The sequence below is a fragment of the Erpetoichthys calabaricus genome, chromosome 14 (genome assembly GCF_900747795.2).
Source record: "Erpetoichthys calabaricus chromosome 14, fErpCal1.3, whole genome shotgun sequence".
Taxonomy (NCBI): Eukaryota; Metazoa; Chordata; class Cladistia; order Polypteriformes; family Polypteridae; genus Erpetoichthys; species Erpetoichthys calabaricus.
Window position 1 is genome coordinate 35,796,859 of NC_041407.2, and position 14,812 is coordinate 35,811,670.

Sequence of the window (14,812 nt, forward strand, 5' to 3'; positions counted from 1 at the left end):
TAGGTTTCCTCCTCATGTTTCGGTTTCCTTACAAAGCTTTGCAGGTTAGGGGATTTGGTGATGCTAAATTGATGCTGCTAGTGTATGTGTGTGCTCGTATTCACCCTGCAATGAGCTAGCGCCCTGTCCAGAGATTGTTCCAGACTCTCACCTGAATCTTGCTGGAACTGGTTTGACCGTGGGTGGATGGATGGATGGAATAGTTAAGCATGTATAACAAAGAGTTTTCAATGTTTAAAAGTTTTGAAGAATCTCTGTTCTAAGCTTACAACTGGTGCTACATTTATCACATACACTTATTGTGTGGCAATTTATTACGTAAAGAAAGGAAATGGAAAGACAAGAATTGGAGGTTGGTCCCTTTGACAGGCACAGTACTGCTGCAATAAATTTTTCCACTCAAAGCAGGAACAATCCCTGGACAGGACGCCAGCTCATCGCTAATGCTGCAACACCGTGCCCCCACATTTAATACATGCTTTAATGCTTGACGTTTATGATGTTCTACTTTAATGACATATTATAAGACTCTTTTTTTCAGACAGTGTGCTGCGACCCACCTTTTCACAGCGACTCTGATATACAATACAATACAATACAGTTTATTTTTGTATAGCCCAAAATCACACGGGAAGTGCCGCAATGGGTTTTAACAGGCCCTAACTCTTGACAGCCCCCCAGCCTTGACTCTCTAAGAAGACAAGGAAAAACTCCCAAAAAAACCTAGTAGGGAAAAATGGAAGAAACTTTGGGAAAAGCAGTTCAAAGAGAGACCCCTTTCCAGGTAGGTTGGGCGTGCAGTGGGTGTCAAAAGAAGGGGGTCAATACAATACAATACACAGAACAGAACAAATCCTCAATAAAAAATAAACATTTTTTAGAAGTACGGAGCAGAATTTAACAGTAGATGATATCACATAATAAGATTTGGATAATTTTAGACTCCTGGAGACCTCATCCATCAAGCTGCCTCCCCCATTTGGCCATTCCACGGCTGAAACAGTGTTGGGCCAGTCAATCCGATGAAAGGACCCCTCTTTCTCACGATTCCTGTGATCCTCCATGGGGATGACTTTACCTTAGACAGGCAAAACAACTTGGGCCGTGACACCAAGTGCCACATTTGAGTACCGAGAAGAGAAACAGAATAGGTGAGGGTTAGTATCCAAATCTAACTATCATGTTACTTATGTTTTAGTGCTAATGACTAACAACAGAGATGCAGTCTGTACAGTTAATCAGCAGCTCTAGTCAGGATATGCTAAACTGAAGTAGTGAGTTTTCAGCCGGGATTTAAAAGCTGAGACCGAAGGGGCATCTCTTATAGTAGCAGGCAGACCATTCCACAGTTTAGGGGCCCTGTAACTAAAAGCTTGACCTCCCATTATTATTTTATTAATCCTTGGAACCATAATCAGACCAGCATCTTGAGATCTTAATGTGTGCTCTGGTTTGTAAGTCATGATAAGTTCAGACAAGTAAACCGGACCTCAGCCATTTAATGCTTTATATGTTAAAAAAAGGATTTTGAAATCTGCCCTAAACTTAACCGGGAGTCAGTGTACGGATTTAAGAACTGGAGTTATGTGCTCGTATTTTCTTGTTCTTGTAATAATTCTTGCAGCCGCATTTTGTATTAACTGGAGGCTGTATAAAGAACAGTTTGAACATCCAGTGAACACCGCATTGCAGTAGTCAATCCTACTAGAGATAAACGCATGAATTAATTTCTCAGAATCCTGTTTATTTAGAAAGCGCCTTAATTTCCCAACATTTTTAAGATGGAAGAAGCATGTTTTGGACAACTCTGTAATATGCGCTTTAAATGATATGCTAGAGTCAAAGATAACTCCTAGATTTGCGGGCTGATTCAGTAAAATTAATTGGGATTCCAACTGAGTTAAATGATGACAAAATATCGTTATGATCAGCATCATTCCCTCCAACAATTAACATCTCTGTTTTATCTGTATTTAAAGACAAGTAGTTCTCATTCATCCACTCCTTTAATTCGCTAACACAACTAATTAAAGACAACATCGGAGAAACTTCATCTGAAGATATCTGTCCACTTCATTGTTATTTCCGACACTGTGCGACTTTCTGGTGCCTGCACCACCCAGTACCACTTAAGTTCCTTTAGTTGTTTATACCACTGCTTAAGCCACCAAATAGTATGTTTTTATTTGCCTCCACTTCACTGAGCAGGACCTCCATTTTGCTTTCACAGTATTCCTTTTTTACATGCTTTGTCTTTATAAAACACTGAAAGGAAGGTGCTATTTACATTGAATTGCATATTCAGATAGGCATAATTCTAGAAGGAGTTGGGGTGGGGCTATAGGCACGTGCATGTGTGGTAAAATTCACATTGATTGGGGTTTATAAAGGGGTAGTGTGTGAAACTTTGCTTACACACAGTTTTATGCACCTATATTTTTTTGTGCACATACACATTTCGAGTTTTGTCCGTACTCCATGTTTTAGTGTGAATTCTACGCATACATTATACATGAGGCCCCTGGTGATTTCTGTTTGTTCTTGGAGTCTAAGGCTTTCCTATGTTTAGACAATGATAATAGAGAATCCAGAAACGAAATGTCCTCCTCGGTCATATTCGGAATTGGTAGATCTTTTAATAAGGCATTATTGTGAGAAACTGAAGCATTTGAATTCTCTGCAGTTGTCCGTCTGGGACTTTCATTTCTTTTTTTGGTCCTGATTAGATCCAGTTTGACATCTTCTCTCAAGACAGTAGTAGACACCTTTCTAAGAAATCTTTAGTTTCTTGATAATCTGTCATGTGGAGTAACCTTCATTTAAGAACACAACAATAGACTGACATTTTTCTTGAGAAACCTGTTTCATTTTAGTCATATTTGAACCCATAACCAAACTTTAGGAATGCTTGCCTTATTGAACAGAATAACAGGTTTCAGTTGTGCTAATACAATTATAAAGGTTTCTCTGACAACTAATTAACATTTAAACTAGACTAATTAATGATAAGCTATTGTGGGTTTACCATTAGGGCACTGAAGGAATAGCATCCAAAAATGAGGCTTTGCAGTCATAAATAAAAAACAAAAATCAGTCACCGCAAGCAGGAAAATCCATTTGAAATTCCAGTAATGCATGTGGCTAATTTTTAAATCATTTTAATGATATCTTGATTAAAAAGGTATTAATTTCTATCAAAAACAAGGACATTGACCCAAAACTATATTAAATGGTAGTATGTGTATTTTCATGGAACTGCATCAAATGCTGCTTTTAAATCAAGAAACGTCACGTATACTTCTTTATTTTATGTAAAATTTCTCAATTATTGTCCTTATGGTGAAAATTTGATGTTGTATTTGTCTTCTTGGTCTGTATGCTGCTTCATTTTGTAATTCTCTATTGCTGTTCCCAAACCTTATTTTAAATTATCCTTGAATATATTTTTAATACTGTTGATAATAATCATATTGCTCTATGGTTATCACAGTTTGTGGATCCATCTTTTATATATTGATTCAATTATACTTCTTTCCCATTCCTCTGGTATTCTTCCCATGTTTCAAGTCTGAGCCATTTAACTAACTCTTGCTCCTTCGTACTTTGCCATTTTTGTTCTTAGTCTCTTTCTGCCCCAGCTCCTTTGCTGTTATTTCTTCTTCCGTTGTTTCCCCATGCTCTTCCACTACATCTTCATTCATCTCTTTCTCTTGTGTATTTTCATGTCTTTTTGCTCTTCTCATTGTTTCTTCTTCAAAATTGTTTTGCATAGTGGTTTCTCCGGGCTTTAATTATCCCATCTATCTCTGTCTGCAATTTTCCTTTTCATTTTTTTATGCTTCTGATTTCCTGTGTTCGATTTCCCTTTAACCTTTTGACTAAATTCCAGAACTATTTTTGAATGCAGTTAACAGTAAATTCAATATAGTTTTCCTCTAATTTCTTACCAAATTCTTCCTAGCATTTTTTCTTTGCTGATTTCACAGACTCTTTAGCCTCTTCTCACTTTTGTTTGTATACTACCCTGTCTTCCTCAGTTTTTCTTCTTAAATATTTTCTCCCTGGCACGTTACTCTTCACTTTGTCATTTCACCATTAAGTTATGTTTTGCTTTTTTTCCTGTATTACTCTTTTAACTCTTGTTTAAACAGTAATACTGTTAATGTCTGTAGCTGTTTGTATACATATTTCATTAAGTTTTATGCATCTTTTTATTTAAGGTCTACTTTTCCTTGCTACTTTTTACATATTCCACTATTTCTTCAAAATCTTCTTTAAGTCTATTTGCGTATTCTTGACTTTTGTTGGTTTCTTTTAGCGATGTTAATTTAATTCTTCAATATTTTCTAATTTAATCTTTGGTTTCTGAATGGCCAAATTTGTTATTACTTCTAGCTTCTTGTATAAGTAATTTTGTCTATCATGCTTTTATGATTCAGTTCTTGAACTTCCTAAGATATTTTGTGATAGAAATGAGTATTACCAAGTAGCATCTGATTAATTGTACACTAGTCTAGGATTCTATGCCCATTCTCATTCACCTCTCATTCTATGCCATGTTCTCCCATTGTTCCCATGTTGTCCCATGTTCCATGTCCCTGCTCTTTCTGGTGACCAACACTGGCCATCCATTCTCCCATTACTATTATGTGCTGGGCATACGATTGGATTTTCTATAAAGCATGCTGTAGATTTCCATGAAATGCATCCTCTTCATCTGCTGTACTTTTTTCTGTTGGCACGTTAATTTGTATCAGTACTATTTTTCTCTTATAGATTTAAGTCCATCATCATTACTCTTGGATTTGTAGGTTCCCATCTTGTTATCTTCTTTCCCATCTCACTATTTACAATTATTGTCACCCGTGCCACCATTGTGCTTTCTATTGGAGATCTCAAAAATCTGAGAGTATATCCTTTACCTAGATTTATCATTCTCCTCCTGTTCTTTTTTATTTCAGATATTCCTAGTATTTGGGTTTTGTACTTATTTATTTCTTCTACTATCTCTTTTTCTTTAACAGATATTGTCATTATACTTCATATTCCTATTTTTAACCTTTTCTTTGTAAGTGCTCGCACCCTGTTAGACCATCTGTTTTCGAGGTTTGTTTTATGTCTCTGAATCATTCTTACCCTGTGCAAGTGATTAGCCAAATGTCAAGTGCTCAGTTACCAAAGTACAACTGCAATTTGGTCCATGGCTGCCTTAATATTCACTGCAACCTTGTTCCTAGGACATCCTCCATCCACCACTTGGATGACATGTTCTCTGGGAGTGCAGTCCCCCGAGAGGAGTGTGACAGATTATGCCAAAAAGAAATTGGCTGAATAGCACCTCTTTCTTGCAAGGATAATAGGCATCCAGCATACCCAGATAAAGAGGTAGCTGTTCATCTTAGAAGGTTGATTTGTCACTAGTCTGGCATATTTCTAATAAATGGAGAAACAGACAGACTCCAGGTTTCTGGATGGATGGATGAAATGACAGAGATACCATGTTTCTCTATTAGCCTGGTCTTTATGGTAGTAGTATATTTACCAATCCTGTTTAGGTATTATTTCATCTTTTTACTCTAGTCCTTAAGTTAGGTCAAATATACCTTTGTCCCTGAATATTCAGTTTATACTGGTTCTGATCTGCCAATGTCTTAGTAGAACAAGCATTATCTATTTGTATGTCCGAGGTCTTATGCCATGAAGCACACTTAGCTAGTAAGCCTCACTTAAATGGAAACGTCGGGATATCTGAGCTGGTTTCAGTTCCACCAAAGATGATTAGGGCGAGTTGCATTTTGTAACCGAGGCAATTAAGCATCAAATCTTAGCCTGCTTTGTACCAGGCTAAAGATGAAGCTTAGCAGAGTGTTGTGAATTGAGAGTTCATGAAATTCCTGATTGATGAGCAACAAAACCTCGGAGAATGGTTCTGGGGATATTTCTTAGCATATCTAATGTTGCTGAATTGTCATTTAAATTAATAATACACTTTCATTACAAAATGGTAAAGCATTATAGCCTAAACTAGCCTTTGGAAATAAACAACATTTAAGTTATTTCATTCGTCACTACTTTTTTGTCAGGATTTTGTAGCATATTTAATGTTGCTGCCATTCTGTGCTCGAGAACTCTAAAGCACGAAAGTCCCAAACAGTTCCAAAAATGTCCATTAGAGGAGGAAATCCCATCAAAAATCCTGGCTACTATCACAGAGGACAATGTAGAATCTTTATAAAAAAAAAAAAGATTTATTTTCAACAAAGGCTTTGTTACACAATAAGCTCCGAAGACCACAAGAAGCACAGCAGGGAATGCTTGCAAAAGGTAACATAATCCAAGGCAAACACAAATTCAGCAAACAAAGTTATAATACAGAGCACAGGTCAAAAAATCCAGAAATGCAAAAAATATTCAAATGCACAGAAAATCGCCATCTACAACTAAACAACTCCCAAGAGCATTCATATGAGCAACAACAGACTGTGGGTTGCCCCCACCTTTATAGGGCAGAGGGCAGTCCCTTGTGGTAATTGGCAGATGGCAGTGCCTGTTCAGGCAACCACCCATAAAACACAAGGAACATGATAAAAGATGCATAAACATAAAGAAACTAAATAATCAACAATGTAAATATAAAAAAGAGACATAGAAACAACATTGCAATCCCAGCCAGGGGAGGAACCCTTGCTGACACATAACAAGTGTATTCTTAGTCAGACTGTCCTTTAAATTAACCTGATATTCATTGCAAAACCTTAAAATCTACACTGTTTATTGAAAAACGACTATAATCAATTATATATTACATTTAGATTAATATGTTATTCATCTCCATTGCTGTTTTTTTGTTAGTGAGAGACAAAAGGAAAAGGTATAGTAATACAAAAAAAGGTAAAAAAATGGGATGTTCCGTAATGTTAAAATTGACAATTATAACTGAAACAATTCTAAACTAGTAAACCTTTAACATTTAAGCAGCACAAGGATGTTTATAGTAATACTGTATACAAGAAAAATGCCACACTTCGAGACCTTCTACAATTAGCCCTAGTATGCTTCTGTCAGGGCAGCACGGTGGCGCAGTGGGTAGCGCTGCTGCCTCGCAGTTGGGTGACCTGGAGACCCGGCTTCGCTTCCCGGGTCCTCCCTGCGTGGAGTTTGCATGTTCTCCCCGTGTCTGCGTGGGTTTCCTCCGGGCGCTCCGGTTTCCTCCCACGGTCCAAAGACATGCTGGTTAGGTGGATTGGCGATTCTAAATTGGCCCTAGTGTGTGCTTGGTGTGTGGGTGTGTTTGTGTGTGTCCTGCGGTGGGTTGGCACCCTGCCCAGGATTGGTTCCTGCCTTGTGCCCTGTGTTGGCTGGGATTGGCTCCAGCGGGTTGGAAAATGGATGGATGGATGCTTCTGTCATTAGGTACTATGAAGAACTTCACACCACCAGTCAAAATAATGAATAGAAAGAAAGCTCCTTGTCATATTTGATATAAGTCGTGGCAGTATTTGTATATACATTGTAAAATAATAATGAGTCATGGCTGTCCATTAATCCAACAATGATGTTGTCCATTTGTCCATCTCTGTCATTTTCCCTCATGTGTGTTCGCTGGTGGGAGAGTAGGCCAATTCAAGAAAGGCAGACCCAGGAGCATAATGTGCAAGGGATTTGCCCCAAGGCACAGTAGGTTGGTTTCAATGGTGATATGATGATGTCCTGCCATTCCCTTCTCGTCTTGTTGATGGGTCCATTCCTTCATTTTTTGTCCATCTCCAATGTGCATGGTTTGAAGCAAGTGTCTCAAGCTACATATGTGGAATGGAGCAGGCCTTGAAAGAACTCTTCAAGTAGTCCTTCCAGCATTTCTTTGGTCCACCTTGAAGTTGGTATCCTTCAGCAAGTTCACCATTCTGGACCATCCGGGGAAGCCGAGACTTATCCATGTGGATAATGTGCCTGTGCCAGCAGAGGACGCAGCTGAGCAGCTTGGCCACAATGTTAGTTGATGAGCAGTGTTTCAGAATTTTAGTGTTTGGAACCCTGCCCTCCCAAGTGATGCCCAGGATCTTCTAAAGGCAGCGGATGTTAAACGCTTCTAGTATGCAGATTTGCTTGCGGCAGAGAGTCCAAGACTTGCATCCATAAAGAAGTTTTGATATACATACCATGTGATATACCACAACCTTCATTGCCATGTGGAGATTGCGGTTACAGAAGACATGCTGTTGTAGACTGCCGAATGCAGAGGAGGCTAGTTGGAGGCGGTTAACAAAATCTGCAGTTACAGAGGCATCACCAGATATTATGTTTCCAAGGTAAGGGAAGGATTGTATGTTCCATAGTGTCTTGTTGCCAGTCTTGACGTCCACTGGAAAATATGTATGCTAGAAGGCAGTTGAAAGGGTCAGTGTCTTAGAGGTGCTGATTTTCTGGCCCATCCAGGAATAGGCTGAGTGTAAAGACTCAGATGTCCTCTAAAGGATTTCTAAGTGAAGAGCTATGCCGGCAGTATCATCAGCATACTGGAGCTTATAGATGATTGTTGAGGAAGTTTTTGAGTGGGCTGACAATTTTTGCATGTTGAACATACAGTATTGCCATCCAGTCGGTACCAGATCCATAATTCATCAATGCCGTCCAATTAATTTCTGGAGAGAAAAGTGACAGCAACACAGTAAATGTAGAAAAGCACCAGAGCCAGGACACAGCCTTGTTTGACACCAGTAGTGTTTTAATCTAATAGCTGACAGTGTCAAATGCTCTCCACAGTTCATGTCTTCCTGGTGTTCCTGTGCCTTATGTAGGAGTTGACAGATGACAAAGATCATTGCAATTGTGCTGCATTTGGGATGAAAGCCACCCAGCTTCCAAGTTTCCAACACAGAGTGAAGAAATCGGTCAACCGCACAGAAAGATTATTTATATAATTCGGTAGGTAGAGTGTCTTCACCAGATTCCTTCTTGTTCTTCAGGGCTTGGACGGCAGTTTGAACTTAATGGAGCGTTGGACACTCATCTAGTTCAGGGGCCTGGGGTTATGGTTAAAGTTACAGGTACTCAATCTTCAGATATTACACTCTCCTCTGTTCTCTCTGATCTGTGATCAATAATATCGGCGATGTGTTGTTGGGTTGCTTAAATCTCATGAGGTGTGTGCATAATGGTGGATTGTACAAGCCTGTCGTGAGTTAACGAGGAACACTTCAGAAACACATGATACCATGATGGCTGACCAGAGCTTCAGCTCTGCCCCCTCCACCAGTACAACCCATTATTAGAATCATTGTCCCATCTTACTTTTAATATTTAACTGACTGTTTGTTTAGTGCTACTCACTTTTACCAAGAACAGATGTCTTCCTTAGGCTGTAGACCTCATTCCTTAGCTTTTAACTTGCCATAGAAGCTACAGCATCTCCATTGGAATCCAATGACAATATGGGACTGGTACTCGATGAGAAATCTTCTCCTTGAATATACTACCATGCTGAATACTGCAATACAGATCAACATCACTGATATACACACTGTGCTGAAAGCTATTAAAGAGGAGAAGGTGAAACTGAACAATGATGTCTGAGCTCTACATCTACCGTATCCTGTCATGACAATGCGCTCCATAAAGAATTTGCTGATTTGAACGTTAAACTCTTACATCAAGAATACAGGACTTGAAGAGACAACTTAAGAATTATAGGACTTATGGAAATGCCAGAGAAATACAATCCAATTTATTTTCTCACCCAAATCACTTAACTTTTGCTCCGAGATCATGTAAACTCATTGGGTGTACACTGGCCATGCAGATACTGCTGTACTAACATCCAAAGAACAAAGTAACTGAAGTCTAAACTCTCATCCCTGGAAAGAGCATGCCCCTTTGTGGTCAGTAAAGATCATGAACAGCTGATCACCAACACTAGAGAGCCAAATTCTCAATCCATTGTACTAGGGCTCACTATTGTGTCTCAGAATCAAGAAACATTTCTCCTTTGCCTCCATACCTTCTATCTTGGCTTTCCTTTTCATTGGCTAAACTTAGACTGTGAGCTCATTCAAAGCTTCAGAGATGGATATACCCCTCCTACCCTAGGTATTTTGTGCATTCTGGAAATATTTATCCCTTCCATTCTTTGAGATGATTGAAGAAGCTACATCTTCTGGCCATCTAAACCCTAGTATTAATATGAAAGTTATTGCTTTACTTTTGAAGCAAGGTAAAGACCCTATACTTTGTTAAATACCTTTCTCATTCTCATTAAGTCAGTGGCAAACATATTAGCTAAAGTTCTGGCCCATCACTTACATAAAGTCATTAACAAATGAAATCATCCTGATCTTTCTGGCATCACGTGCGGACAGTTAGCCTCTGATAATATGTTTAGACTTCTGCATGTCATTGATTCAGTTCCTTCCTTTCCTAGCCCTACTGCTATTCTTTTCCTTGATACTGAGAAGGCTTTTGACCACATGTATTGGCAATTCTTATGGCAAGTAATGGACAGAATGGGCTTTGGTTCATGTTTTGTAATTCTGGTCAAGACTCTTTACTCTTCCCCTCAGCAGTCCTCTTGTCTAATTCAAATATCTCGCGTCTCTTCTCCATTAGTAGGGAAGCTAGACAGAGCTGTCCTTTGTCACCTTTACTCTTCAACTTATTTCTCAAACTGTTCGCAATTACCATCCCTAATTCCCAGCTACTAACTTCCATTACAGTTTCAAATTCCAGTCATATATTATCCTTATATGCTGGAGATGTCCTTCTGTTCCTGTGTAATGCCCCGTCTGATATCCTTTGTGTGACAGAACTGTTCAAGCCTATTGAAGCCCTGTCCAGTTACAATCTTCTCTCGTCTCTTAATGACATGCACCACCTAGTCAGGTCATCTGTCATCTCTATATCTATTAGCCTAAGATATTTAGGAGTTACTGTCTCAGTCTTAGACATATCATCTGAGAGCTATTTCTGCATCTCCGCCTATGTGAAAGCCTCTGTTAACAACTGGTCTAAACTTTCTCTTTCTTTTCAGTCTCATTGTGTCATTATCAAAATGAATATTGTACCCCATTTTAATTTCACTAACACTGTGCTGCCATTTCCCCCTCCTACTAAATAGTAGTCTGAAATCAGGTCACTGATTTCTGAGTTTCTGTGGAATTTCAAAAAACTAAACCTTAAGCATTCAATTCTAAATTGAGACAGATGGAGTGTGGGCGCATCACTGCCTGACCCAGAATTAAACAACTGGATTTTTATCCCCTACCCTGTTTGATCATGGATGTGTCCTCTATCTCACCTTCCCCCGTGGCTCCCTGTAGAATCTGCCCTTGCTTTCTCACTTTCTCTTTAGGGTGTTCTGTTTGTCTCCTTAAAGTCAAAAACCTTTAAACTTTCTTTGGGACCTATCTTGTCATATGCCATCAGCATCTGGCACTGTGTTGAAAAAGGCATTTTCTCACTTCCATATTCCATAACCTTGCTCTCTCAGTAGGTGGCTTGCACTGTGTATATCCTTTTTGGCAGAGTATGGGAATCATTATGCTGGAGGATTTTTTTTAATAGTTTAGGGTGTATGACATTCCTGTCTTTACAAACTCATTTAATTTCCCTTGTTCTAGTTTCTTTTTCTACCTACAACTGTGATCAGTGCTCAGAATATACAAGATTTCTCTAACCACCCCTCTACCCAACCACTCATTATACTCTCTGTATTGCTGTTTTTCTCCCAAGAAAAAAAGAACAAGCTGTCTCTACCCTTTACTTTTTATTTTGTAAAATGTTTTACAAACCTCAGCCCTTGATTTCTCACTGGTCGAAAAACTTTTTTCATTTTTTCTCCCTTCTCATGAGACTTTTCTCCAATGTAAGGTTTTATTATAGAAATCAAACCAAACTCAGTATTCTGCAGAGACTTTATTGTACTCCCTGCAAGCGTCACCTGATGGGCCTCACTGTTGATGCTATTTGTCAATTATGTCTCCTTATTTTAGTTGACACTTTACACGTTGTTTTGGAAAAGCGGATGATGGCAAAAATTGGATGCCATCATGAACAATCCCCTCAATCCCCTCCAGGGGGTGCTCTCTTGGAACACTTTTAGTGACAGAGTGACAGAGAGAGCATGGGGGGGTCATGAGGTTGCTGGAAAGGGGTGTGTGGTGCTTCAGATAGCTGTGCAAAAGGATGAAAGTCCAAGTCTTTACAGTCCTTGTGCTTCTTGTCTTGCTATATAGTTACGAGACATGGACGCTGTCCAGTGGCTTGAGATGAAGACTGGACTCCTTCAATACTGTGTCTCTTCGGAGAATCCTTGGGTACCGCTGGTTTGACTTTGTGTTGAATTATTGGTTGTTCATGGAGTTCCAAATGAGGCACATTACTTGCATTATGAAGGAGCATCAGTTATGGCACTACAACCATGTGGTGCGATTCCCTGAAGGTGATCCGGCTCACAGGATCCTCATTGCCGAGGGCCTGAGTGGCTGTACCAGGCCAAGGTGACCCCCACGTAACACCTGGCTACGGCAGATAGATGGTCATTTCCAGAGGGTGGGACTGGACCGCGTGTCTGCCTGGTGGGTTGCCAACCAGGATCCCAAGCTGTTTTGTCATGTGGCAGGCACGGCAACGCACTGTACCAGTGCATCCTTCCCGACCTGACCTGACCTGACCTACAGGAAGACACCTGAGTTACTGTAGACCACTGGATAATCTAAGTCAATGGTTCTCAAACTGTGGTCCGTAGGGGGTCCGCAGAAAGGGTGAAAATTGCTTACAATTAATAACTTCTTCGCTAAACGCCATTTTATCCAATCAGATAATGCAAATAATAATCAACTTGCCCCTCACTGCTGTTTATATTCTATATTCTATATATAGTATATATATGTCTATTACGAACTATTCTATGATGACGTCATTATAGACGCAGCCTGTAATCGTGCACAGTTTATGATTAATTATTAAGTTATACAGTGGTAATTCTTGCTTGTTAAATTGTTTTTCGCACGCCCAACTAACGTATGGATAAATATTTGAAGAGTAAGCGGATATCTGAAGAAGAGCACAGGGGTAATGGAAATAGTGGCGATGAACTGAGACATGATGCCGAAAGAGAGTCCACACCGCGTAAGGCAAAATTACGTAAATATGATCCTGAATATTTACAATTCGGATTTATACCGTACAAAGACAACAGTGATCAGCCACAATGTGTCATTTGTTTAAACGTGTTATCGAACGAAAGTTTGAAACTTGCTAAACTGAAGCGCCATCTTGTAACAAAGCATAATGAACTAAAAGACAAACCAGTTGATTTCTTCAAACGTCGAGCAGAAGTGTATGCAAATCAGCAGAAAATTATTAGCGACAACAGTGAATGAAAAAGCTCTTAAGGCTTCGTATATTATGGCAATGCGAATAGCTAAGAGCAAAAAAGCACACACGGTTGTGGAGAGTTTGATTATGCCAGCAGCTTTAGAAATATGCGAGATAAAAATTACTGTCTATACCAGTATCAAACGATACCATCAGAAGGCGAATTTGCGACATGTCCAATGACATCCAATTACAATTGGTTGAGCGCCTACAAAGCAGTACATTTGCCATACAGTTGGACGAAAGTACCGATATTGCAGGCCAAGCGCAGTTACTGGTCTACGTTAGATATTGCTTTGACAATGATGTGGTCGAGGACTTTCTGTTCTGCAAACCTGTGCCAAGAACAACAGGTGAAGGTATATTTGCAATGCTAAATGATTTCTTCATTGCTAACAAGCTTGAGTGGTCCAGCTGTATTGGAATTTGTACGGACGAAGCTGCAGCAATGACAGGTCATAAAAGTGGGGTTGTTGCACGCGTACGAACTGTTTCTCCGAATATTATTTCCACACATTGCATGATTCATCGCGAAGCTCTTGCTAGTAAGAATTTAAACGAATCCTACAGTGAAGTGCTAAATACATGCATTAAACTAGTTAACTGGATAAAGTGCAGACTGTTGAATGGACGACTGTTTGCTGCACTGTGTGAAGAAAGCGGCTCAGATCATCGACATCTGCTGCTACACACAGAGGTTCGCTGGTTGTCACGCGGAAAGGTACTTCAACGCGTCTTCGAGCTTCAAAGTGAACTGGCATCATTTTTGATGGATAAAAACTCAGAGCTGGTGAAGTTTGTTTCAGATAATGTATGGCTTGCAAAATTGGCTTACCTGGCTGATATCTTTTGTCAACTTAATGCACTTAACACATCACTGCAAGTCAGAGATTCAAGCATGTTGAAAACAACAGACAAGATAACTGCCTTCAAGAAAAAGTTGAGAATATGGAAGACACGAGTACAAAATAAAAGCTGTGATTTGTTTGAACTGTTAACTGAATTTCTGAATGAAAACAATATGGCCATTGATAACTTGGCATCAGATATCTTTGACCATTTGTCGGCGATAGAAGAATACTTTGACAGGTACTTTCCAACAGATAACATTGCAGATTATGACTGGATCAGAAATCCATTCAGTTGTCAGCTTACCGACTTGACCGGGAAGGAAGAAGAACAGTTGGCTGAATTGTCTAGTGACAGAAGTCTCAAACTTAAATTTCAAGAACAAACATTGACCGCGTTTTGGTGCAACGTTAGGAACGAATATACGCTTTTAGCTGAGAGAGCATTGACTGTGCTGGTCCCATTTGTAACTACCTACCAGTGCGAAGAATCGTTCTCAGCATTAGCTGTGATAAAATCTAAGTTTAGATTACGTCTCCAGGTGGAAGATGACATTCGCATCAGGGGTCCGCGAATATTGTATGGCTTGTAA

General features: G+C 39.5%; 1 protein-coding gene across 1 annotated transcript; it reads left to right on the forward strand.

The window, feature by feature from the left end:
- Positions 1 to 13,543: 13,543 nt before the first annotated feature.
- LOC127525874 (protein FAM200A-like) lies at positions 13,544 to 14,812 on the forward strand. The gene is made up of 2 exons (XM_051918956.1): positions 13,544 to 14,348; positions 14,418 to 14,812. The coding sequence occupies exons 1-2, from the start codon at positions 13,544 to 13,546 to the stop codon at positions 14,810 to 14,812; spliced, it is 1,200 nt and encodes a 399-aa protein (XP_051774916.1).

Excerpts from the sequence above, each read along its gene's own strand:
- LOC127525874 (XM_051918956.1), top strand. The coding sequence starts at position 13,544 with ATGTCCAATGACATCCAATTACAATTGGTTGAGCGCCTACAAAGCAGT. Across the intron at positions 14,349-14,417 it reads ACGAGTACAAAATAAAAGCT|ATATCTTTGACCATTTGTCG; the intron begins GTGATTTGTTTG and ends ACTTGGCATCAG.